At 43.1% G+C, this 24,945-nt stretch overlaps 4 protein-coding genes across 4 annotated transcripts in view; 2 read left to right on the top strand and 2 right to left on the bottom strand.

The window, feature by feature from the left end:
• The first annotated feature begins 6 nt into the window (after nt 1–6).
• Nucleotides 7–2,932, top strand: LOC103510518. The gene is made up of 3 exons (XM_008475191.3): nt 7–1,014; nt 1,324–1,725; nt 2,302–2,932. The coding sequence occupies exons 1-3, from the start codon at nt 271–273 to the stop codon at nt 2,590–2,592; spliced, it is 1,437 nt and encodes a 478-aa protein (XP_008473413.1). The 5' UTR covers nt 7–270; the 3' UTR covers nt 2,593–2,932.
• A 631-nt stretch (nt 2,933–3,563) lies between these two features.
• LOC113467982 lies at nt 3,564–8,102 on the bottom strand. The gene is made up of 4 exons (XM_026824550.1): nt 6,836–8,102; nt 6,033–6,285; nt 4,393–4,447; nt 3,564–3,863 (listed from the first exon to the last, which is right to left on the bottom strand). Exons 1-4 carry the CDS (start codon nt 8,100–8,102, stop codon nt 3,564–3,566), a joined length of 1,875 nt encoding a protein of 624 aa, XP_026680351.1.
• A 1,914-nt stretch (nt 8,103–10,016) lies between these two features.
• LOC103510522 lies at nt 10,017–14,414 on the top strand. The gene is made up of 3 exons (XM_008475195.2): nt 10,017–10,125; nt 11,182–12,303; nt 13,995–14,414. The coding sequence occupies exons 1-3, from the start codon at nt 10,108–10,110 to the stop codon at nt 14,412–14,414; spliced, it is 1,560 nt and encodes a 519-aa protein (XP_008473417.2). The 5' UTR covers nt 10,017–10,107.
• A 976-nt stretch (nt 14,415–15,390) lies between these two features.
• The window catches only part of LOC103510523, a 30,153-nt gene continuing 20,598 nt past the window's right edge, over nt 15,391–24,945 (bottom strand). The window contains exons 18-26 of the mRNA XM_017444615.2: nt 24,555–24,689; nt 22,967–23,101; nt 22,239–22,455; nt 21,228–21,425; nt 19,498–19,542; nt 19,166–19,346; nt 17,785–18,921; nt 16,394–17,725; nt 15,391–16,332 (exon numbers count right to left, since the gene is read on the bottom strand). Coding sequence (XP_017300104.2) covers nt 15,391–16,332; nt 16,394–17,725; nt 17,785–18,921; nt 19,166–19,346; nt 19,498–19,542; nt 21,228–21,425; nt 22,239–22,455; nt 22,967–23,101; nt 24,555–24,689 — 4,322 coding nt within the window. The remainder of the gene's footprint in view (nt 16,333–16,393; nt 17,726–17,784; nt 18,922–19,165; nt 19,347–19,497; nt 19,543–21,227; nt 21,426–22,238; nt 22,456–22,966; nt 23,102–24,554; nt 24,690–24,945) is intronic.

Raw genomic sequence — 24,945 nt, forward strand, 5'->3', positions numbered from 1 at the left:
TGCCAGGACGCCGCAGAGGGACAGATTGTCGCGGACAAACAGCGTGTCCGGAAGGTCAACAAACTTCCCGAGGACAAATTTGTCGAAGACAAACTGCCCCAAGAAGGCAACAACCTGCCTCAAGCTGACAAACTCTCTGAAGGAAAAATCCCGAAAGTGATCGTGGACACGTTGAACGTTTCAAACGTCAACGGTGTGTACCGCATCCAGCAGAACTTGGCACCGATTGACACCGATGAGAAGAAAATCGCTGGAAATGATGTTGAAGGGATGCCCATTGGGGATGTGAAACCTCAGGAAGGAGCGATGAAGCCTATTGGGGATAACGTTGAAGAAGCTGAAGGTGAAAAACCAGAACCAGTTGAGGAGAATGCCAAACCAATTGAAGAGAGCGTTAAACCAATTGGCGACAACGTTAAAGGAAACGAAGAGCTAATTCCAGTCAAACCAATTGGAGACAACATCAAAAACGAAGAGCTAACTCCAAACGAGATAGTTGCCCACGAAGAACAAGTCAACATGGAAGACATCCTGAACGGAGTCCGCGAAAATGTCATGGATGAAAAGAAAGATCCGAAAACGAAGCTGTCCGATTTGAAACCCCTGGAGAACATGAGGAACCTGTACAACATTGCAGAAGAAACAAGAGACGATGTTGGTACCAAAGTAGGTGGAAACAAAGTTGGTGAGCCCAACAAAAATCACGAAAGCCTAGACAGAAACAATGTTGGTGAGGCCAAGAAAGGTAGCGAGAGCCTAGCCAAAACACACAACCTTGCTGGAAAGAGTCCACTGGATGATATTCAAATTAAAATTAAGCTAGAGCCTTTGGAGGACGCTAAAGTTGGGCTGAACAAACAAGTCAACAGTCTGGTGGATTTGGCAAGGAATCCAATCTGTGCCCTTAGTGGATTAAACCCACTAAGTGGATTGAGCCCACTTAGTGGGTTAGGGCCGTTCCGTAGCTTAGTGGACAAAATGATGCCGCTTAGTCTGCGTGGATTGAATGGTCAGGTGAGTCAAATTCCATTTATTTTTAGGGTTTCGTGAATGTCGCGAATGCATGTGAATAAGAAAATATATTATTCCTCAAAAATTCAAGAGGTTCGATAGAGAGGGAACTGTAACTGCTAAGTTCTTATCGTCCCGAAATCGAAGAGAGAAGGAAGACAGGATAGGAGAAAGCCAGCCGTTCGGAGATTATCCGTTGAGGATAAAAGCCGCCCCAGGTGGGAATCGAACACGCTGCCTAACGCGTACAAGGCAGACGCGCTACCAAGCAAGCTAACTAGGTTGGCAATTCAACCTTTTCTCTTTCCACAGAACTCACCGAAAGCCGCTCAGCCTTCCAACTTCTTCATGAAATACTTCGAGTTAGACCCCAAGAAGAAGGAGCTTCGATACGAGTACTTCTTCTACCAGCAATACGTTAACCGTCGGTATAACGATAAGTCCGCCCTCAGCAAACAACCTGCTCCGTCCGCGTCCAGCCTCCTACTGAACAAGCTGCTCGGACAAATGCTACCCATGTCCTTGACCAATCCCCTCTCGCTATTGAACCCACTCGGCGCACTGGGTTCTGCGCAGCCCGAGGCTGCCCGAAGACTCCCGATTCGGATTTTCATCAACGAAGCGTCCGTGGCGAAACACAAACGCTCGCTGGACGCGATGGAGAGCGCGCGGGCTCGCGTGAAACGCGACGCGTCCGCTAAGAACGAATCGGAGGTAAGCACAACACCGTGAGATAGGTGGCTTTCCTATCTCACGGACACGGAAGTAAGTTTTCTCCATCCGTGGCACAAGCTCCGCCTTTTACGGAGGGGTATACCAATTGTTGAATATTTATTTGAGAGATTTGTACCGAATAACTAATAAATGGAAACTTCTTAAATAAACAAAGTATGTAAATAGGGGTAAGCTTCTTCAGGTGATTGAGGATGGGTCTTTCGTGTAAGTCAGCTTGGTTCCTGTGACTTGGTCCAAGTACGACTCGACATTCCCCTCTTTTTACACCACGCGCAGAAAATATTTACAAACACTACAGGACCTAATGAAAGCATGTCTTTTCATCCCCGGGGCCACAAAGTGAGTCTACGCTTCCAATGTGAGACAAGCCTTAACGTTTCTAACTTTCTAAAGCCAGCCATTCCCTATCGGGTAGACCTGACAGGAACGACTGAAGTCAGTCAGATTGCTTAATCTGAGAGTTAAACTTGAACTGAGTTTAAACTTAATTTATGGCCCGGACCTTATTCTTTGAAAGTCCAGCTCACTCCAATTTCTTCTGTCCCGTGTTCACAGGTGTTCTTCAACGAAGGTCCGTTCAAAGTGGACGACCCCGCGCATCTGGAATGGGGGAAGAACTTCGTCCGCGAATGTCGTCGCGAGGGCATCACCCTGTCCAGCATCAACGTCAAACAGCAGCAGCCCCTCAGCACCGACCCGTTCCAGTGGTACCATCCGATGCCGGGAGATCACGCTACGTATTACACGGTAGAGCCCACCGTGACGCGGAAGTTGAATCCGGATGACCCCGGTGACCTGTGTGAGTGCCAGCATATGCATCACTTCTCCACGGTGAAGAAGGAATAGACGAGTCACTGTTTACAGCACTTTGTCATCATTTACAATCTACATTACTTTTTGGTAATCAAGCTGGAATATAGGGTTCACCGTTCGCATCACTGCCAGAACCATTTGCATCAGTTCTCGACGGCCAAACCGCAAAATGCAAAACAGTACGAAATATAAAGTACTGCTTTCTGGAATGCGGACCTAGCAGGATTCTTTTTTAATCTTTTAATTCCATTTGTTTGAGTTTTATCAAATAACAGTGAATCTCTAGGTAATACTTAGTACTAATATAATCTTAGGATGGAAAGAACAAAATGAGAAAAAGTTTAAAGAAAATTTTGTATTTATCAACTTTTGAGATCGGTTTTATTTTCTTATTTTTTAGGGCTTAACGTCACTGTATCTGGGTTTTTGGTGACGGGGGTTTTACCATTTGGCGACAAGCTACTCGCCTTCTCACATTAACCTCACCCAGTCCGGTAGGCATTGTAATACTTGAGTGAGAGTGTTCCCACTACACAAGTGGTAATGGGCTCTAAGGGTGCCCGCTGAACGAGGCATTCAAGATGAAGCACGAAGATGAAGCATATTCAGGCGGAACATCCGGAAACAATTCGGGTGAAAATCCAGAAAGAAGCGCACGCAGAACGAGGTTGAATAATCCAGAAAGATTTCCAAGCTGATCATTGACCCTGTACCTTCAGTTTAGGTGACCTGTATCTTCAGTTTAGGTGACCTTGAGTCAACCAATGAGCATCAAGTCTTCTCGATGAATCTGCCTCATAAACAAAGTATTTTGTTCTTGAAAATTTTTCTGAAACATTGTTTCTGAAATTCATCTCGAATCTTCGGAATGCTTCGTACTGCGCGGTCTCATAAGAATGTGTACGTTTGTTTTTTCCATCTTACGGCTTCATCTTTATTCTTCATCTTGAATGCCTCGTTCTGCGGGGACCCTCAGGGTGACGAACACTGGTGCAAAAAAAGGCTCAGTCTTTTATCTTGGCCCAATGACGGAACATCTTCTCCGCGTACTCCCAATCTGGTATGTGCTCCGTGGTCGTCAGCTTATCCTCAAAGTATACATCATCCGAGCCTTCCACCTCGGATTCTTCCGTCTCGTTTCGGGCGTGGTCGGGTCGCCTCGACTTTTTCTTTTTCTTCTTCGAGTATTGTCGACCGGCTAGCGTCGTTGTCGTGTAGGACCAGACGATATCCGAGATCCGTCGGAGCTCGGAGTCGAGAGTGGAGTCTTCGCATTTCACGGTGATGCCTTTGATTTTGAGCACCTGGTGAGGATAGAGTAAAGGGTAGGTCAGTTAAGGTAGAAACACACTACCACACACGTCACGTGAGCTCATGGGGTGTCAGAAATGTGTAGTTTTCCTATAATAGGTATTGTACGCAATCTTGTTGATATTAGTGTGGCTGTGATCACATAAAAAAAAAAAAAAAAAACAAAAAAAAAAAAAAAGCAGACCAACAACACATTAACCCTTATCCCGGTGTGAATCGGGCCAGGGAAAAGCAGGCCTTTGTCCCAGATGGTATCGCTCAATACGAAAGACTACATGTCTGGAGGACCATCACACCGCGAAGTTCGCCCCCGGCCTATTTTTGTCCTTCTTACTTCCCATTACCGTTGTTCCAAAAAGAACTCCTGAGCCGCTGCGTCCAGTCAGTTGTTGTTCATCCACAGGCCTGTCGAAGCCCCACTGGAGTGGTCAGTCAGGGGTGGCTTCTTCGGACTAAACCGGTTCAAATACTCTTGATGCTGCGCGCCAACCGCTTGGCCGTCCAGTTGCGTTCTTCTTAGGCGTCGTCTTTCGGGGTGCCGGTACCGATGAGGAACTCCATGTAGGAGTAGGTGCACCTGGAAGATGGAAGAGGGTTATGTAGAGTACAACGTTTGTTCGTTTTGTTTTACAAGATGTATTTTTTTTTTTTTTTTTGTTTGTTGTTTTTGTTTACTTGTCGTCCTATCCTTTAATGAATCATAGGAAGTGAAATGTATTCGAGCGATTTTCGGACGGTCAGTTTTCGTGTCAGAACAGTTTTGAGGTTCAGAGCTTAAAATCCAAGTTCAGTCACTGGTTCGTGTGGCTGTCTGTAACAATATACATGGTAATATCTCAGACAACGGTAAGAGCAGAAGGACTTGAAATCTTGTATGTAGTGGGCCAATGTCGGACAGGGGATGCATAAACTTCGGGTGTATGATCGCGCTGCTATTGAAAGTCATGAGCAGTTGCGCGTTTCTTGGCGGGTGATGTTTCAAAAGTCATGAGACGCGGATAAAATTGAGGACCGAACGGAATTTTTCCTTTCCTTTACCGGCTTCTAGATATGAGATAAATCGATTTAAACATACGGTAAATCGTGAACTTTGACTCACGACATACATTCCCGTAGCGATGACGTCATAATTTATGACTCCCGATGCTTAGTTTGTTTGTGTGTAAGCGTTTCTGAGCAGTTCATGGAGCCGCTGAAATCTGAGTCACAGTACTCTTCGTGTGGTCCTTTCATTGTAGAAGTGCAATTAATAGAAGGTATGAGCTCTTTAGATGGTATTTAGTCCTCCGATATTGACGAGGATGCAAAATTTCGCTTTGTGGTGCCTTTTGAACAGTAACATCAGTTTCGGATTTTTCCTACTGTTTCAAGTCATAGAGCAGGAAACTTGCGATTTATTAATGATTTCTATTTCTCTAATGTGCAAATCCGAGATCATCGGATTTCCGGTCATTGGGTAACTTTGATCTCCCAGAAACTCACCTCCTAGCAAGGTTAATCGATGGTTCCAATCGTAGTTTGTGCTCATGAATTTTCTGTGAAATGACGTGAAGTGAAATCGAGCTGTAACTTTATCAGTTCGCTACTCGATTGTTAGTGCGGAGGTTTTTTACTTGTTTGAAGAGTAATTCTTTGAGAGCACTCAGTTTGGGAAATTTCACTCTTTTGACACAGAATGACCAAGATTGTTAAAAACTCATATCGATAATGCTCAGACTTCGTGCTTTATAAACCGACTCCTTGTACCTTTCCGAGTTGCTTGACTGTAGATGGGTATTCCTAAAGATGAGAAATCATTCTACAGTAACTCTAGGCCTCCACGTCCTACGTTGTGTAGTTCGCAGAAATGGGTAATCGCGGTGTGGAGAGTGGAAGAAGGTAAATAACTAATGTCTGGTGTTGTCGTGCTGAGAGGATATTCACTCGTAGAAATGAGCTAGACCAGAAACAGAAGGTCAAGTCCAACACCATTCAAACCTAGGGCTGAATAGAGAGTCAGTCGAAAAGGAAAAATGCCGAGCCCATCCAAAACAAGGACTGTTTTTGGAATGGCAAAATTCAATGTTTGTCCTTTTGAAGACACAGTTTTTACAGCTTTAACCTTAGGAATCGGACTTTTACCAAAAATTTGCTCAAGAATCGAAGTTATAGTGGGTACTCACCAAATGAGAAAATCCCGGACTTTTTTCAAATTGCCCTCGATTTTGGACCGGTTGTAGTCGGGACTCCTGCATGTCCCGACCTTTGACGAACTCTCGTGGCGCCAAATCGATGTACCAGTAATCGTCAGGGTGTAGAGTTGACTCGTCCGAATAGGTGTACACCACGTCGCGTTTCGAACGTATTGGCGGCCCGCCACATGCCGCTTGAAGAGGCGGGCGATGATGTTTGATTGGCCGTGAGGTTTGAGACGAGCTTTAAAAAATAATATTTTTTATCGTCTTTTTAATCTAGGTACCTATTAAAAAAATAATAATAAAAAAAAACAAGAGGTTTTATAGGAGGAACTGTATCGTTCCGAAATCTCGAGAAGGATAGGATAGGTGTTATCGGTATTTGAAATTTAGAGGACTGTACATATGATAGGATAGGTTCAATGAAAATGGATTAATGGAGAATGTTTTAAGAACAGAAACTTACCGTACCGTACTGTATATGATGCAGCACCTTGATCAATGAACAAATTTAATGGAGCAGCAGATTCAGATTCGATAGACACTCGAGCCTATGCTAGGTACTCAGAGTGGTACCATTTTTGACTATGTCTATACAAGTTTATAATTACTATCAAACAATAGGACAAAACCACCCGTTGCTAGAACCTAGAACGATCCTCATCTGTTTAGGATTAGGATAAGGTCGGTCCCGAGCGGGAATCGAAGCGATCTGGCGCTTACAAATCCTCTAAGATAGCAATCACAAACATTTACACGGGCTTTTCATTAATCAAAGTTGATTTCCTTACCTTGATTTTGAAAGGGTTGCTTGGGTTGAATCGCTTCTTGGATTGACCGCTGACCACGATTGGGTAGGATATTCAACAAATTGACTAGCGATCTCCTAAAAATCTCTTGTGGTTCATGCTTCAAGTTCTTCTTGGGTTGAGAATGCTTGGATGACTCCAGATTTCTTTTTCGGCGCTTCTTGGACTGCGTGACGGGCTCTTTTGATTGGTCCATGTCTTCGGGGACATTTCCACCGTTTTCAGATTTGGTGAGCGTCAACAGTCCATTGTTTGGATCTTGTATTTCCGTTTTGGTGAGTTCTGAGGGTCCGATGTTTGGATCTTGAGTGTTTTCAGGAATTTGTTCAGAGATCCGACCAGAGATCTGTTGCAGAGAATTATCGGATCCGTTTTGAAGATAAATTTTTTCGCCCATTTGCGGATTGGACTCACTGGGTTGTGGGTCTTCAGTCAGAGGAACTTCTTCTTTTCCAGTTTTTTCTTGAGGAATTTCTTCTCCACTTTCTTCAACTGTCCGCCGTTTTCGACTTTTCATACCAACCTCCTCGTCAATATTCAACTCACCACTCTCCAACAGGGCGAGATAAGCGTGCCTTTTCAGCCTGTGCAAGTTCAACCACATCGTCTCATTATGCTGCAACTTCATGTATTTGATCAAGTTGATGACGTTCTCTTCAATTTGCAACGCCACTCGGACTTTGTCCACGAATCCATTGAGTTTGTTCTTTAGGAGCTTGCATTCTGAAGTAATTTCTTCTTTCAGTGACGATATTTTGAACGACGATATGTCATCTTTGAGAGCGCGGATTGCTTTGACAACAGCGTCTATGCATTTGAACAGCCCAATTATTACGTCTAGGACATATTCATACACGGTGCATAGAATGGACACCATGGTGATCTCTGGTTTGGATTCTGTCTGGGTATTCACATAGTCTTCGTTTAGATCTCCCATTGGGTGATCTGTGGAGTTGGAGTTACCAAGAATTTGTTTTGAGTTGGAGTCGTAGTGGATCTCTTCAATTTCGTCCGGATTTGAAGAAATGTTTTTCGGAGTTGTTCGGCTGGGATCGGAAGCAGTTTTGTTGGAAACATTTGGTTGGTTTTGTCTTTGAGCAGTTAGGTCACTTTTGACTGGACTTCGCCTAGAATTGTACTCATTTTTGTTGGAAACATTTGGTTGGCTTTCTGTTTGATCAGTTGGGTCACTTTTGACTAGAGCTCGTCTAGAATTGTTTGGGATCGGAAGCAGTTTTGTTGGAAACATTTGGTTGGCTTTGTCTTTGAGCAGTTAGGTCACTTTTGACTGGACTTCGCCTGGAATTGTACTCATTTTTGTTGGAAACATTTGGTTGGCTTTCTGTTTGATCAGTTGGGTCACTTTTGACTAGAGCTCGTCTAGAATTGTAAGCAATTTGGTTGGAAACATTACTTCGGTTTTGTTTTTGACCACTTAGGTCAACGAACCCTACAGGTGAACGGTTCGCAGGTTCATAGTCGTATAGATATTTGTCTCTTGCACTGTCAGAAAATTGATTTCCATGCTCAACATTATTGGCTTTTGCATCAGTCTTGATGTCCGTCATGTGGTTATCATCAAGATTTCCATCAACTCTGTTGGCTTTTGCGTCAGTGACCTCATCAAGATTTCCATCAAGTTTGTCGAATTTTGCATCAGTTGTCTTTGTGTCGATTTTTTCGACATCTTTGAGTAGTTTCTCCAGGTGATGCACAACATCGTCTGGCTTCATGTCACGATTCAGAAGTTCGTCAACGATTTCTCTATCGGAGTTGTCTTTGGCACTTTTATCGGAGTTGTCTTTGGCACTTTTGTGGCCTCTGAGGTATTGTTTCAATTCTTTCATTGCTGGCATATCCATCAGGTTGTTTCTAAAGGGGACCGATTTTTTCGCTCGGGCACTTGAAAATCCACGATTTCTATCTTTGACGAATCCTTTCTGTTCAGTTTGAACATTACTTGTTTCATGAACATTATTTATTCCATCTTGGGAGCCTGTTGATTTCGAAATGTTCTTGCCGTGTTCTTTTTCCAAAAACCTGAACAACAGTTTCAAGTTGTCCACCATCTCCTCTTCTCCTTTGATTCTACCCGAATTTTCTACCGTTTCATCAAGTGTACTTTCCGTTCTATCGTCTTTTGTTGGCATCTTCATGTTGTTTGCATCGTTCAAGTCTGTTGATTTCGAAATGTTCTTGCCGTGTTCTTTTTCCAAAAACCTGAACAATAGTTTCAAGTTGTCCACCATCTCCTCTTCTCCTTTGACTCTACCCGAATTTTCTACCGTTTCATCAAGTGTACTTTCCGTTCTATCGTCTTTTGTTGGCATCTTCATGTTGTTTGCATCGTTCAAGGAGTATTTGTCTTTGAGTTGTTCAAGATGATTGATTAACCGGTCTACATCCAACTGCGGTGGTTCGTTTTGGATTGCATTTTCAGTAGTTGGATCAGGAGGAGTGTCAAAATTGGTATTTTTAGATTCCTCAGTTTGGTCGTCTGTCTCTTGAGTATTGAAATTTATCACTCTGTCTGTTTTATCTTGATCTTTGTTCTTCCTTTGCTTACTTTGATCTTCCATTGTCTCGCCCAGCACTTTGTCAGCAGGAAAAGCAGGCTTTCCCAGATGGTCAACCATCCGAATACTAACATGTCTGGAGACCATCACACCGAAGTTCCCCGGCCCTATTTTGTCCTTCTTATTCCTTACCTTGTCCAAAAAGGACTCCTGAGCGCTCCAGTCAGTTGTGTTCATCCACACTGTCGAAGGCCACTGGAGTGTCGTCAGGGTGCTCTTCGGACTAAACCGGTTCAAATACTCTTGATGCGCGCGCAACCGCTTGGCCGTCAGGTTGCGCTTCTTCTTAGGCGTCGTCTTCGGGGTGCCGGTACCGAAGAGGAACTCCATGTAGGAGTAGTGCACCTGGAATGGAAGAGGGGTTATGTAGAGTACAACGTTTGTTCCGTTTTGTTTTACAAGAGTGTACATTTTTTTTTTTTTTTTTTCTTATCGTCCCGAAATCGAAGAGAGAAGGAAGACAGGATAGGAGAAAGCCAGCCGTTCCGAGAATTGACAACAGCGTCTATGCATTTGAACAGCCCAATTATTACGTCTAGGACATATTCATACACGGTGCATAGAATGGACACCATGGTGATTGCCTACGACAGTTTTCCCGATCAAGACCCGAACCTTACCGAAGAGATTGAGCGACTGACGCCACGCCCTTATCCCCGCCATCGGACCCCGCCCGGGATGGATTTCTACACCAAGGTGAGATCGGTTTGTTCACACTGGATCGTCTTATTGGTATGGTCCCATGGCATAGTGGTCACGCGCTCGCCTTGCACGCGGGAGAGCCGGGTTCATTCCCGGCGGGGTCAAAAAGTTTGTATCATACAAATGATTGATTCCGTACTTACAGTCCACTTCAACTGGGAAGTCCGATGACCTTTGGGTGCGCACTCGTCAAAAAATAGCTCGTTGATTAACAAGTAAGCATGTGAATAGTTGATCCCATGGGATTTTTCACGCCGAATCGAATGGTGAAACTTTTAGAACTGTCCGACTTACAGTTAAGTTGCGGTTCCCCTCCATGCGCTTCCATCGGATTTCCCAGTTGACGTGGACTATACTTACTTTTCGTGTCCGGACCATCAAAATGCCACTCAAATGATATTTTCCCAATGGGATGCCATTCTCGTTGCTTCCTCATTTGCTAACCACATATCTTCGCTATTGATTCCGTGACTGGCCGTTGCGGGGCCCACTCAGCCTCGTGAGGAAAATGAGTAGCTATGCAATATAAATATAGCGACCGGTGTCAGCATGGTAGGTTAACATTGGGTCCAGCCTATGTTAGGATTATTGAGATATTGGGAAAGTCCTACAATATTGCACTTATTGCAGTGGGCACCAAAGTTGTTATGTAAACACAAAGAAACAGCATTTAAAGAAACTGCTTCGGTAACGTAGTGGTCAAGACGCTCGCCTGTTAAACAGGAGGGCGAGGGTTCGATTCCAGCCGAGGTATGGAATTTTATTCTCATTTATTTGAGAATTCGACCACATAATAGTGGAGCTTTAACGGTTCGGTGGTAGAGAACGTCTAAGGCGTTAACCTCACCTAGTGGTTGCCTTTCAGTCAAGAGTCTATTATTAATATTATATTATTATGTTAAGGCGGTCTCTTCCTGATCCCTTGTGTGCCGCGTCCATTTTGATTTAGGACTATTGCACTGTATTAATATTATAAGTTAGTATGAAGGAAAATTATGTATATTCTTGTTTGTATTTCATCAGAATATAAATATTTTATTTGATGTGTAGGTGACCATGCCTGAAGCCTATTACGAGGCGGAGTACGCGGACAAACCCTGCCAGGACGCCGCAGAGGGACAGATTGTCGCGGACAAACAGCGTGTCCGGAAGGTCAACAAACTTCCCGAGGACAAACTTGTCGAAGACAAACTGCCCCAAGGAGGCAACATCCTGCCTCAAGCTGACAAACTCTCTGAAATTGAAAACAAATTGCCCCAAGCTGACAACAACCTGCCTCAAGGTGACAAACCCTCTGAAGGAAAAATCCCGAAAGTGATCGTGGACACGTTGAACGTTTCAAACGTCAACGGTGTGTACCGCATCCAGCAGAATTTGGCACCGATTGACACCGATGAGAAGAAAATCGCTGGAAATGATGTTGAAGGGATGCCCATTGGGGATGTGAAACCTCAGGAAGGAGCGATGAAGCCTATTGGGGATAACGTTGAAGAAGCTGAAGGTGAGAAACCAGAACCAGTTGAGGAGAATGCCAAACCAATTGAAGAGAGCGTTAAACCAATTGGCGACAACGTTAAAGGAAACGAAGAGCTAATTCCAGTCAAACCAATTGGAGACAACATCAAAAACGAAGAGCTAACTCCAAACGAGATAGTTGCCCACGAAGAACAAGTCAACATGGAAGACATCCTGAACGGAGTCCGCGAAAATGTCATGGATGAAAAGAAAGATCCGAAAACGAAGCTGTCCGATTTGAAACCCCTGGAGAACATGAGGAACCTGTACAACATTGCAGAAGAAACAAGAGACGATGTTGGTACCAAAGTAGGTGGAAACAAAGTTGGTGAGCCCAACAAAAATCACGAAAGCCTAGACAGAAACAATGTTGGTGAGGCCAAGAAAGGTAGCGAGAGCCTAGCCAAAACACACAACCTTGCTGGAAAGAGTCCACTGGATGATATTCAAATTAAAATTAAGCTAGAGCCTTTGGAGGACGCTAAAGTTGGGCTGAACAAACAAGTCAACAGTCTGGTGGATTTGGCAAGGAATCCAATCTGTGCCCTTAGTGGATTAAACCCACTAAGTGGATTGAGCCCACTTAGTGGGTTAGGGCCGTTCCGTAGCTTAGTGGACAAAATGATGCCGCTTAGTCTGCGTGGATTGAATGGTCAGGTGAGTCAAATTCCATTTATTTTTAGGGTTTCGTGAATGTCGCGAATGCATGTGAATAAGAAAATATATTATTCCTCAAAAATTCAAGAGGTTCGATAGAGAGGGAACTGTAACTGCTAAGGTCTTATCGTCGAATTTTCGACGGTCAGTTTTTCGTGTCAAAACACGTTTTGAGGTTCAGAGCCTTAAATCCAAAGTTTCAGTCACTGGTTCGTGTGGCTGTCTGTAAACAATATAATTATATCTCGAGAACGGTAAGAGCCAGAGACTTGAAATTTGGTATGTAGTTCTCCAATGTGACAGGGATGCAAAACTTTCGGTTATGATCGGTGCTATTGAAAGAATAGAACAGTTGCGCTTACTTGGGTGATGTTTCAAAGTCATAGAGCAGGAAAAATGAGGACCAACGGAATTTTTCCTTTACTTCTACGGCTTCTAGATACTGAGATAAATCGATTTAAAAAATACCGGTAAATCGTGAACTTTGACGTCACGGCATACACTCCCGTAGCCGATGACGTCATAATTTATGACTCCCGCTTCGTTTGTTTGTGCGTAAGCGTTTCTGCGCAGTTTGGCGTGAAATCTGACGTCACAACTCTTTGAACCTTTTCATTAGAAGTGCAATTAAAAATTGAATTTTCGACCTTTTAAAGTTACTTTTTCGGAGTTTCGACCTCAGATTTGGATTTTTCACTACTTTTTACGTAGGAATTGACCATTTATTAATGATTTTTACCCATGTGCAACTCCTCCATCGGGGTCTACTCCCAGAAACTCACCTCCAGGTATCGTGTCCAGTTCCAGAAGGTACAAGGGACATATCGAATGGAGAAGTTTCTACTCCAGGTAGTCGGAGGTTTTACTGTTGGGAACGAGTAGTTCTTGAGACACTCTTTGGAGAAGTTGCCTGTGACACAAGAAAAAGATGGTTAAAACAAAATAATGTCAATTCGTGCTAATTAAAAACGACCCTGATTCCATTGATGTCCTGATGCGTTTCCTAAAGAGGAACAACTTCCTAACAGAACTCTAGGTCACCTTATTTATTTGCCGCAAATGGCCTATGTAGCTAAATTGTGTAAAAAATAAATAATAATAATAATTCGTGCTAAGGGTATCCACTCGTAAAATGAGTAGCCAAAACCAAAAGTCAGTCCAAAAACCATCACCCTAGGGCTGATTGAGAGGCTGACGAAAAATGCCGAGCCCATCTAAACAAGGACTGTTTTTGGAATGGCAAAATTCAATGTTTGTCCTTTTGAAGACACAGTTTTTACAGCTTTAACCTTAGAATCGGACTTTTACCAATAATTTGCTCAAGAATCGAAGTTATAGTGGGTACTCACCAAATGAGAAAATCCCGGACTTTTTCAAATTGCCCTCGATTTTGGACCGGTTGTAGTTCGGATCCCGCATGTCCCGACCTTTGACGAACTCTCGTGCCGCCAAATCGATGTACCAGTAATCGTCAGGGTGTAGAGTTGACTCGTCCGAATAGGTGTACACCACGTCGCGTTTCGCACGGACGTATTGGCGGCCCGCCACATGCCGCTTGAAGAGGCGGGCGATGATGTTTGATTAAAAGCCGCCCCAGGTGGGAATCGAACACGCTGCCTAACGCGTACAAGGCAGACGCGCTACCAAGCAAGCTAACTAGGTTGGCAATTCAACCTTTTCTCTTTCCACAGAACTCACCGAAAGCCGCTCAGCCTTCCAACTTCTTCATGAAATACTTCGAGTTAGACCCCAAGAAGAAGGAGCTTCGATACGAGTACTTCTTCTACCAGCAATACGTTAACCGTCGGTATAACGATAAGTCCGCCCTCAGCAAACAACCTGCTCCGTCCGCGTCCAGCCTCCTACTGAACAAGCTGCTCGGACAAATGCTACCCATGTCCTTGACAAATCCCCTCTCGCTATTGAACCCACTCGGCGCACTGGGTTCTGCGCAGCCCGAGGCTGCCCGAAGACTCCCGATTCGGATTTTCATCAACGAAGCGTCCGTGGCGAAACACAAACGCTCGCTGGACGCGATGGAGAGCGCGCGGGCTCGCGTGAAACGCGACGCGTCCGCTAAGAACGAATCGGAGGTAAGCACAACACCGTGAGATAGGTGGCTTTCCTATCTCACGGACACGGAAGTAAGTTTTCTCCATCCGTGGCACAAGCTCCGCCTTTTACGGAGGGGTATACCAATTGTTGAATATTTATTTGAGAGATTTGTACCGAATAACTAATAAATGGAAACTTCTTAAATAAACAAAGTATGTAAATAGGGGTAAGCTTCTTCAGGTGATTGAGGATGGGTCTTTCGTGTAAGTCAGCTTGGTTCCTGTGACTTGGTCCAAGTACGACTCGACATTCCCCTCTTTTTACACCACGCGCAGAAAATATTTACAAACACTACAGGACCTAATGAAAGCATGTCTTTTCATCCCCGGGGCCACAAAGTGAGTCTACGCTTCCAATGTGAGACAAGCCTTAACGTTTCTAACTTTCTAAAGCCAGCCATTCCCTATCGGGTAGACCTGACAGGAACGACTGAAGTCAGTCAGATTGCTTAATCTGAGAGTTAAACTTGAACTGAGTAATCTAGGTACCTATTAAAAAAATAATAATAAAAAAAAACAAGAGGTTTTATAGGAGGAACTGTATCGTTCCGAAATCTCGAGAAGGATAGGATAGGTGTTATCGGTATTTGAAATTTAGAGGACTGTACATATGATAGGATAGGTTCAATGAAAATGGATTAATGGAGAATGTTTTAAGAACAGAAACTTACCGTACCGTACTGTATATGATGCAGCACCTTGATCAATGAACAAATTTAATGGAGCAGCAGATTCAGATTCGATAGACACTCGAGCCTATGCTAGGTACTCAGAGTGGTACCATTTTTGACTATGTCTATACAAGTTTATAATTACTATCAAACAATAGGACAAAACCACCCGTTGCTAGAACCTAGAACGATCCTCATCTGTTTAGGATTAGGATAAGGTCGGTCCCGAGCGGGAATCGAAGCGATCTGGCGCTTACAAATCCTCTAAGATAGCAATCACAAACATTTACACGGGCTTTTCATTAATCAAAGTTGATTTCCTTACCTTGATTTTGAAAGGGTTGCTTGGGTTGAATCGCTTCTTGGATTGACCGCTGACCACGATTGGGTAGGATATTCAACAAATTGACTAGCGATCTCCTAAAAATCTCTTGTGGTTCATGCTTCAAGTTCTTCTTGGGTTGAGAATGCTTGGATGACTCCAGATTTCTTTTTCGGCGCTTCTTGGACTGCGTGACGGGCTCTTTTGATTGGTCCATGTCTTCGGGGACATTTCCACCGTTTTCAGATTTGGTGAGCGTCAACAGTCCATTGTTTGGATCTTGTATTTCCGTTTTGGTGAGTTCTGAGGGTCCGATGTTTGGATCTTGAGTGTTTTCAGGAATTTGTTCAGAGATCCGACCAGAGATCTGTTGCAGAGAATTATCGGATCCGTTTTGAAGATAAATTTTTTCGCCCATTTGCGGATTGGACTCACTGGGTTGTGGGTCTTCAGTCAGAGGAACTTCTTCTTTTCCAGTTTTTTCTTGAGGAATTTCTTCTCCACTTTCTTCAACTGTCCGCCGTTTTCGACTTTTCATACCAACCTCCTCGTCAATATTCAACTCACCACTCTCCAACAGGGCGAGATAAGCGTGCCTTTTCAGCCTGTGCAAGTTCAACCACATCGTCTCATTATGCTGCAACTTCATGTATTTGATCAAGTTGATGACGTTCTCTTCAATTTGCAACGCCACTCGGACTTTGTCCACGAATCCATTGAGTTTGTTCTTTAGGAGCTTGCATTCTGAAGTAATTTCTTCTTTCAGTGACGACATTTTGAACGACGATATGTCGTCTTTGAGAGCGCGGATTACTCTGACAACAGCGTCTATGCATTTGAACAGCCCAATTATTACGTCTAGGACATATTCATACACGGTGCATAGAATGGACACCATGGTGATCTCTGGTTTGGATTCTGTCTGGGTATTCACATAGTCTTCGTTTAGATCTCCCATTGGGTGATCTGTGGAGTTGGCTGACAACTGCGTCTATACATTTGAACAGCCCAATTATTACGTCTAGGACATATTCATACACGGTGCATAGAATAGACACCATGGTGATCTCTGGTTTGGATTCTGTCTGGGTATTCACATAGTCTTCGTTTAGATCTCCCATTGGGTGATCTGTGGAGTTGGAGTTACCAAGAATTTGTTTTGAGTTGGAGTCGTAGTGGATCTCTTCAATTTCGTCCGGATTTGAAGAAATGTTTTTCGGAGTTGTTCGGTTGGGATCGGAAGCAGTTTTGTTGGAAACATTTGGTTGGCTTTGTCTTTGAGCAGTTAGGTCACTTTTGACTGGACTTCGCCTGGAATTGTACTCATTTTTGTTGGAAACATTTGGTTGGCTTTCTGTTTGATCAGTTGGGTCACTTTTGACTAGAGCTCGTCTAGAATTGTAAGCAATTTGGTTGGAAACATTACTTCGGTTTTGTTTTTGACCACTTAGGTCAACGAACCCTACAGGTGAACGGTTCGCAGGTTCATAGTCGTATAGATATTTGTCTCTTGCACTGTCAGAAAATTGATTTCCATGCTCAACATTATTGGCTTTTGCATCAGTCTTGATGTCCGTCATGTGGTTATCATCAAGATTTCCATCAACTCTGTTGGCTTTTGCGTCAGTGACCTCATCAAGATTTCCATCAAGTTTGTCGAATTTTGCATCAGTTGTCTTTGTGTCGATTTTTTCGACATCTTTGAGTAGTTTCTCCAGGTGATGCACAACATCGTCTGGCTTCATGTCACGATTCAGAAGTTCGTCAACGATTTCTCTATCGGAGTTGTCTTTGGCACTTTTATCGGAGTTGTCTTTGGCACTTTTGTGGCCTCTGAGGTATTGTTTCAATTCTTTCATTGCTGGCATATCCATCAGGTTGTTTCTAAAGGGGACCGATTTTTTCGCTCGGGCACTTGAAAATCCACGATTTCTATCTTTGACGAATCCTTTCTGTTCAGTTTGAACATTACTTGTTTCATGAACATTATTTATTCCATCTTGGGAGCCTGTTGATTTCGAAATGTTCTTGCCGTGTTCTTTTTCCAAAAACCTGAACAACAGTTTCAAGTTGTCCACCATCTCCTCTTCTCCTTTGATTCTACCCGAATTTTCTACCGTTTCATCAAGTGTACTTTCCGTTCTATCGTCTTTTGTTGGCATCTTCATGTTGTTTGCATCGTTCAAGGAGTATTTGTCTTTGAGTTGTTCAAGATGATTGATTAACCGGTCTACATCCAACTGCGGTGGTTCGTTTTGGATTGCATTTTCAGTAGTTGGATCAGGAGGAGTGTCAAAATTGGTATTTTTAGATTCCTCAGTTTGGTCGTCTGTCTCTTGAGTATTGAAGTGTCAAAATTGGTACTTTTAGATTCTTCAGTTTGGTCGTCTGTCTCCTGAGTATTGGAATTTATCACTCTGTCTGTTTTATCTTGATCTTTGTTCTTCCTTTGCTTACTTTGATCTTCCATTGTCTCGCCCAGCACTTTGTCAGCACCCCGCTTGTCTGCTAGTGTGTTACGATCTATTTTATAATCCCTGTTGTTATCACTATCTTTGTTTCCCTGATCGACTGTGCTATCATGTTCATCCATTCCTTTGTCACTGTCTTGCCTGTCTATTACCATGTGTTGATCTGGATCTATTTTGGTCTCACTCTTATCACCTGTTACTTTATCTTTCTCCTTATTAACTGTGTTACAACTCGTTTTTTCATCATCATTTACGTCGTCTTTGACTGAGCTATCATGTCCATCGATTCCTCTGTTACAGTCTTTTTCCTCCTCATCTTTGACTGTGCTATCATATCCATCGGTTACTTTGCCAACGTCTTGACTTCGTTCGATGTGGTTTCTATCACCAACCGGTGCCACCGTTGTGTCAGAACGATGACGTACGGTTCCACCACTGTAGGATCTTCTTAACGCACGGACACATTTGCCATCCAACGAAACCCTCTCAAACGCTTGAAGCAATTGGTTCATCTCCTTTCTCTTGACTTGGTCCGGATTAAAGTCCGGATTGTAGTTTACCTTGCGATTGTTTTGAACCGATGCTTCACCATCGTTGCGTTGTCTCAAACGCACCGATTGGAGGACGTTATCCATTTGTACAACTGGAGACAGAGCGGGTTTGCGTTCGATTTCTAACCGTTGGCAACCGATGGAACGTTTCTTTCTCTGGGATATTTCACGGCCGACTTTATCATTCCACCTGTTCAATAACCTCTCAACGCGTTGGATGTGTCGGCGATTTCTATAGATACTTTTACACAATGCTTTTAGATATTCATTACGACTTGTCTCTTCGTTACCGGCTTTATCTTTAGGGTTCCCTTCGAATCGTATATTGCTTTGACTACCGATGCCTACTTTATCTTGAGGGTTCCCCTGGCCCCTATTTTGACTACCGATAGATCTTCGTTTCCTAGATACTTCACGAAGGATTCCGGCAGTCCATTCGCCCAACAGAGTGTCCACTGATTGCAAGGATCGGCGCTTTCTTTGACCACCCTAAACAAACCAAAAATCCTGAATTATTTATTTCGATCAACATTGGTCGCTAGTCGCTACTCGATAAGCTACTAAATTTTCCTCAAGAGGAAGTGTACTCCGAACTCTTGTTTATACCACAGCAGTAAAGGGACTCTCAACCTGTGCTATTTCTTTAGCAAGGGAAATTTCAGGCTGGTCTCCCAGCGGGTCAACCACTAGTTCTATCCTAATTTAGATTTATTCTATTCTATTTTTCTCTAACCTTAGTCGCCCCAGGCGTTGTCTTCGGAGGTTTCGTCTTGGCGGGGATGGCCAAGTTGAGCTTGTCCCATTCCTCCGAAGAGTCTTCGTACAGGCTGGGAGTTGTCAGGCGCGGATAAAGCGTGACCTGGTGTGCGCGCGAGTCGAGTGTCGTGCGCAGGTCAAATGGCAGGCGCTCGTACCTTCGTCTTGGCGGGGATGGCCAAGTTGAGCTTGTCCCATTCCTCCGAAGAGTCTTCGTACAAGCTGGGAGTTGTCAGGCGCGGATAAAGCGTGACCTGGTGTGCGCGCGAGTCGAGTGTCGTGCGCAGGTCAAATGGCAGGCGCTCGTACGGAGGTTCCTCGATGGACTCGACGGTGAGATCTAGACGGGTGAATCTGGAAGATATGGTTCGATTTGAGATCACATAAGGGGGAAAAAAAAAGAGTGGATACAGAAGTAATGAGGTTGGACAGGATGAGGAATGAGGTCATAAGGAATAGGATAAAAGTAACGGAAGTGTCCAGGAAGATCCAGGACAGGAGACTACAGTGGTATGGTCATGTTGAAAGAAGAGATGAGAGCTACACAGAGGAAAAAGTTAAGTTGAGAGAATGGAAGTGAGGGGGAGAAAAGGGGCGAGGGAGGCTGAAGAAAAGATGGAAGGATTGTGTGAATCAAGATCTGAAGGAGAAAAATTTAACAAGGCATGGGGTACACAATAGGGCTACCTGGAAGTGACTGACAAGAAACACCGAACCTATTTAAGTAGGAACAGGCTAGAAAGAAGAAGAAGAAGATACGGGAGGGCACGGTTGGTCCAGTGGTAACGCGCTTGCTTGCCATGCAGAAGGTCCCGGGTTCGAATCCCACCATCGACAAAAATTTGTACTCGTTTTTCGATTGCAAATATTTCAACGGGTTACTTTCTGGTGTTCCCGTGTTGACCCAGCACCTAAATGGGAAGTATTGTGCCCCTTCTCGCCCATCTGACGAAAGGCAAACTACGGGATGGGCATGCCACGCCACAGGCCACATCAAGCGTAAAGATGAGCTTCCAGATATTATATGAGGGATGGTTGTGAAAATGTGTCAACTAGTCCCCGCCCTCCCGTCCAGATATTGACCATGATCCAGATATTGACATGTTGCTTAACCTCCAATGTCCTGTTGGGGAAAAGATGTATCAAATGACTTCATAACCATTATTGTGTGTCAAACGTAGCTAAATTGCTGGCTTTAAATCTTCTGTGACTACTGCATCTCCTATTTCTCTGTACAACATCAACAGAGGTTTGTACATTTTAACCTTTTGCGGACAGATTCATGTGTCACATGAAATCATGGTTCCGCCATTATGGTAGGAGAAATATAACTTGAATCTGGCGATACGGTAGGATTCATGTCCAGCATGAAGCTACAGATTTACTCGCTACGGTCGGCTTGATTTTTACAGATAGGAGGCGTTACGGTAGGACGTGCCTAGGAACTTGTGTATCTTTTGCTCCTTTCAAATGCAGACTGAAAAGCCGGTGTTTGTTTATTATGATTCCAAAGCATTCGGAATTATAGTCCGAAGATTTCCGAAGAAGACAAAAAAAACCAGATGTTTCTATCTCAACTAGGAAAAAAAAGAAAATAAATTAAAAGCGAGGGAACAATTTCATGTGTGACATGAAGCCTACCACAAATCGCTTTTCGGAGGTTTCATGTCTCACATGAATCCTACCGTATTTGAAAGAAATGTTTTGTTTACGTCTGACTGTAACAACAACGCTTAAGGTTCATGTAGGACATGAATCCTACCGTTAGAGCGATTCTGATGAAATTGATTCTGTACGCAAAAGGTTGAATTTACCTTGACCCTCGAGCGCAGAATTGTTCCTGTGTTTGCGCATGAACGCAAGGTTCTTCTCAAACTGGGACGCCTGTAGCGTGATTACAGGATACGTGAGTGCAGGATTACAGGATACCAACTCTATCCTAGCTCCTTTTTCAAGGCCTTTAGTGACGGGTGTTTTACCCTCCTTCTGGCGACAAGCTACCCGCCTCGCCTCCTCAAACCCCATCCAGCCTGACTCACCTGTTATTCTGCCAGGTTGCAAACTGTTGCCACTGGGTGGCGGCCTCTGGGACATCAGTCTCCAGGGACAAGGAACAATTGACGGGATAATCGTCTGGTCCACTTTTGTAATACACTCCCGGGTACTCGATTGGTTTTTTGGTGTACCATGTGCGATTCATCTTGTGAACCTGGATCCGCTCCTGGGTGTCCGAATACCTGTGGGGAAGAAAAATAGAATATCTGATTGATTGGTTGATTGATTGATTGATTGACTGATTGATTGGTTGGTTAGTTGGTTGATTGATAGGTTTTTGGATGTACCATGTGCGAATCATCTTGTGAACCTGAATGCGCTCCTGTGTGTGTCGGAATACCTGAGAAGAAGCAAAATAGATTATTTGATTGAGTTATTGGTTGATTGGTTGGTTGGTTGGTTGGTTGGTTAGTTGGTTGATTGGTTGATTATTTGGTGTACCATGTGCGATTCATTTTGTGAACCTGAATGCGCTCCTGTGTGTCGGAATACCTGAGAAGAAGCAAAATAGATTATTTGATTGAGTTATTGGTTGATTGGTTGGTTAGTTGGTTGATTGGTTGATTATTTGGTGTACCATGTGCGATTCATCTTGTGAACCTGGATCCGCTCCTGTGTGTCAGAATACCTGAGGGGAAGCAAAAAAGATTATTTCTCTCAAATGTTTAAATCCTTGTAACTCAAAATCTCTACGTGAAAGAGTTATTGTTCTAGCGACTTCGGCTGTAGTCAAATGATGATGGCAGAATAAAGAAAATATTTCTTTTTTATCAGCGATACACCGGGGTGATGGTCTCTAGCCATGTTTAATTAACAGTCAACCATCGTGAGGACTTGGGCTTATTCTTTTCAATGCAGAGAGAACCCATTGCCAGCTAGCTAGGCTGGTTAGGGCTAGCTGTTCTCCTCTCTGTTTATGTGTTTATGATCACACAGCCAGACGCTAGTCTACTCTCTGTTTAACGTCTCCTAGCTAGACAAGTCAGACAACTTACCAGTCTATAATATTGTTCTCTTCCTTCAAGTTATCGTTCCAATTCTTCCACTCTTCGTAGCTTCCGTTTATCGGAATGGGGAACGAGGTTCGTGGCCTCGTAGCCACACTGGGGGTGGGCGGTTTGGTCTTTTTCGTTTTCGGCGTTTTCGTTTTCTTGGCGCCAGATTTCGCCACAGTCGTGCTCGCTACGGTCGATGTGGGTTCGGTCTTTTTTTCTGTGTAAAAGTGAAAATTGGTAAATTAAATCTAGGATAGAATAGAATAGACTATACCTGGTTTATCCTGCTTGCTGAGGACTAAAGAAATCGCTTAACCCCATCAATCAAATGAGTATTAATATTCGAAAATAAAGATTCCCTTCTTTCTCTTTTCTTCTTAGGTTGGTATTTTTTTTTTTTTTTTTATTTTATTTCTAAATCCATTCTTTCAAAAAGACGTAATTCTCCTCGTCTAAAGGTGTGTGCACATGCACACATAGTCGATCGATGTTGACTGGCACGTCCACACTGCCTCGATAACATAGATTTTCCTCGTCTCGATTGACGGCCGGTCGACTATGTTTGGATAAAAAGAGATATGTATAGGATAAATTCTAGAGTACCTACATCAGATGAGAGATTAAAAGCAGGGTAGCCAAAGTCTATGTCGACCGGGGAGGAAACAGCTCAGAAAACAGCTTCTCTTCCTCTTCCATTCTCTTCAGATCTGTTCTCTTCTATTACTTACTTTTGTTGAGTCCAATTTTGGCGTAGAAAGCCTGCTTATCGTCCTCGTAAGCTTCCGATGAGTTCATCTGGTGAATGGACCAGGTATGTCCCAAATTACCCCAGTAATATCGAGCTGAAGAAATCTTGAGGAAGTCTGGGGAAATGAAAATTTCAAAAATTAGAAGATGAAAATGCAGAATTGGAAGAAAATGCAGAACTTAACATAACCTCACTTTATACTCACTTGATCTGGGCATAATAAGTATTTTTCTTCTGCCCTTACAAGATTAATTATTATTATTATTATTATTATTATTATTATTATTATTATTAAATGTTTTAAAAAAAGCACCTGAAAAGAACAAATTTTATAAAGATGTGTCCACAGTCCATACACGTCGACGGCCGTTGATCAACATCAATCGATGTCGACTGAATCCGTCCACACTGCTTGGACGCTCGCCAACATTGATTTACCTCTTTGATCGACATCCACTATGTATGGACTTGATTCCAGCAAACCTGATTATCTTAGGGGGTGAGTGTCTGTCTGTCTTTTTTTCTTTTTTTTTCTTCCCTCAAGACATTTGATAGAACTGCTGAGGCCTTATCGTCCCGAAAGCGACAATAGAAGGAAGCTAGGATAGGAGAAAGCCAGCCGTTCAGAGAACAAACCTTGTGTAGGTAGAATAGAATAGAATATACCTTGTTTATCCTGCTCGAATGAGACTAAAAAGTCCCTTTACCCCAGCAGTCTAAACAAGGTCTCGTGTATTTTATGGGTTTAACATTTTACAATGCATAATTATTACAATAGACCTTGCTTAATTATACCTAGGTACCTATGTACACCAAAAAAAAGTTCACCTTCTAGAGAAGGAGTTGATTTCCAGCAGTTTTTACAGGTTACAGATCCCTCTATACTCTATCAAACGGCTGGCTTACTCCTATCCCAACCTCTTTTCTTTCGTCAATTTCGGAACGATTAGTCTTCCCTTGCTACAGTTCCATTAAACCTCGGTGGTGTAGTGGTCAAGGCGCTCGCCTGGTAAACAGGAGGGCGTGGGTTCAATCCGAGCCGAGGTATGGAATTTTATCCTCAATATAATTTAAGTAGTAGCCTACTGCTGGAGTAAAGGGACTTTTCAGTCCTATGCGAGCAGTATAAATAAGCACTATTATTATTATTAAATTAAAATCAAATTGAATTCTACTCATCTCTTCTCGCCTATTCTCTTCCCTTCTCTTTTCTTCTTAGGTTGGTATTTTTTTTTTTATTATTATTTCTAAATCCATTCTTTCAAAAAGACGTAATTCTCCTCGTCTAAAGGTGTGTGCACAATGCACATGCACACATAGTCGATCGATGTCGACTGGCACGTCCACACTGCCTCGATAACATAGATTTTCCTCGTCTCGATTGACGGCCGGTCGACTATGTTTGGATAAAAAGAGATATGTATAGGATAAATTCTAGAGTACCTACATCAGATGAGAGATTAAAAGCAGGGTAGCCAAAGTCTATGTCGACCGGGGAGGAAACAGCTCAGAAAACAGCTTCTCTTCCTCTTCCATTCTCTTCAGATCTGTTCTCTTCTATTACTTACTTTTGTTGAGTCCAATTTTGGCGTAGAAAGCCTGCTTATCGTCCTCGTAAGCTTCCGATGAGTTCATCTGGTGAATGGACCAGGTATGTCCCAAATTACCCCAGTAATATCGAGCTGAAGAAATCTTGAGGAAGTCTGGGGAAATGAAAATTTCAAAAATTAGAAGATGAAAATGCAGAATTGGAAGAAAATGCAGAACTTAACATAACCTCACTTTATACTCACTTGATCTGGGCATAATAAGTATTTTTCTTCTGCCCTTACAAGATTAATTATTATTATTATTATTATTATTATTATTATTATTATTATTATTAATTATATATTATGTTTTATATTAAATGTTTTAAAGTACCTGAAAAGAACAAATTTATTAAAGATGTGTCCCACC

The sequence above is a fragment of the Diaphorina citri genome, unplaced genomic scaffold (genome assembly GCF_000475195.1).
Source record: "Diaphorina citri unplaced genomic scaffold, Diaci psyllid genome assembly version 1.1 scaffold610, whole genome shotgun sequence".
Lineage (NCBI taxonomy): Eukaryota > Metazoa > Arthropoda > Insecta > Hemiptera > Psyllidae > Diaphorina > Diaphorina citri.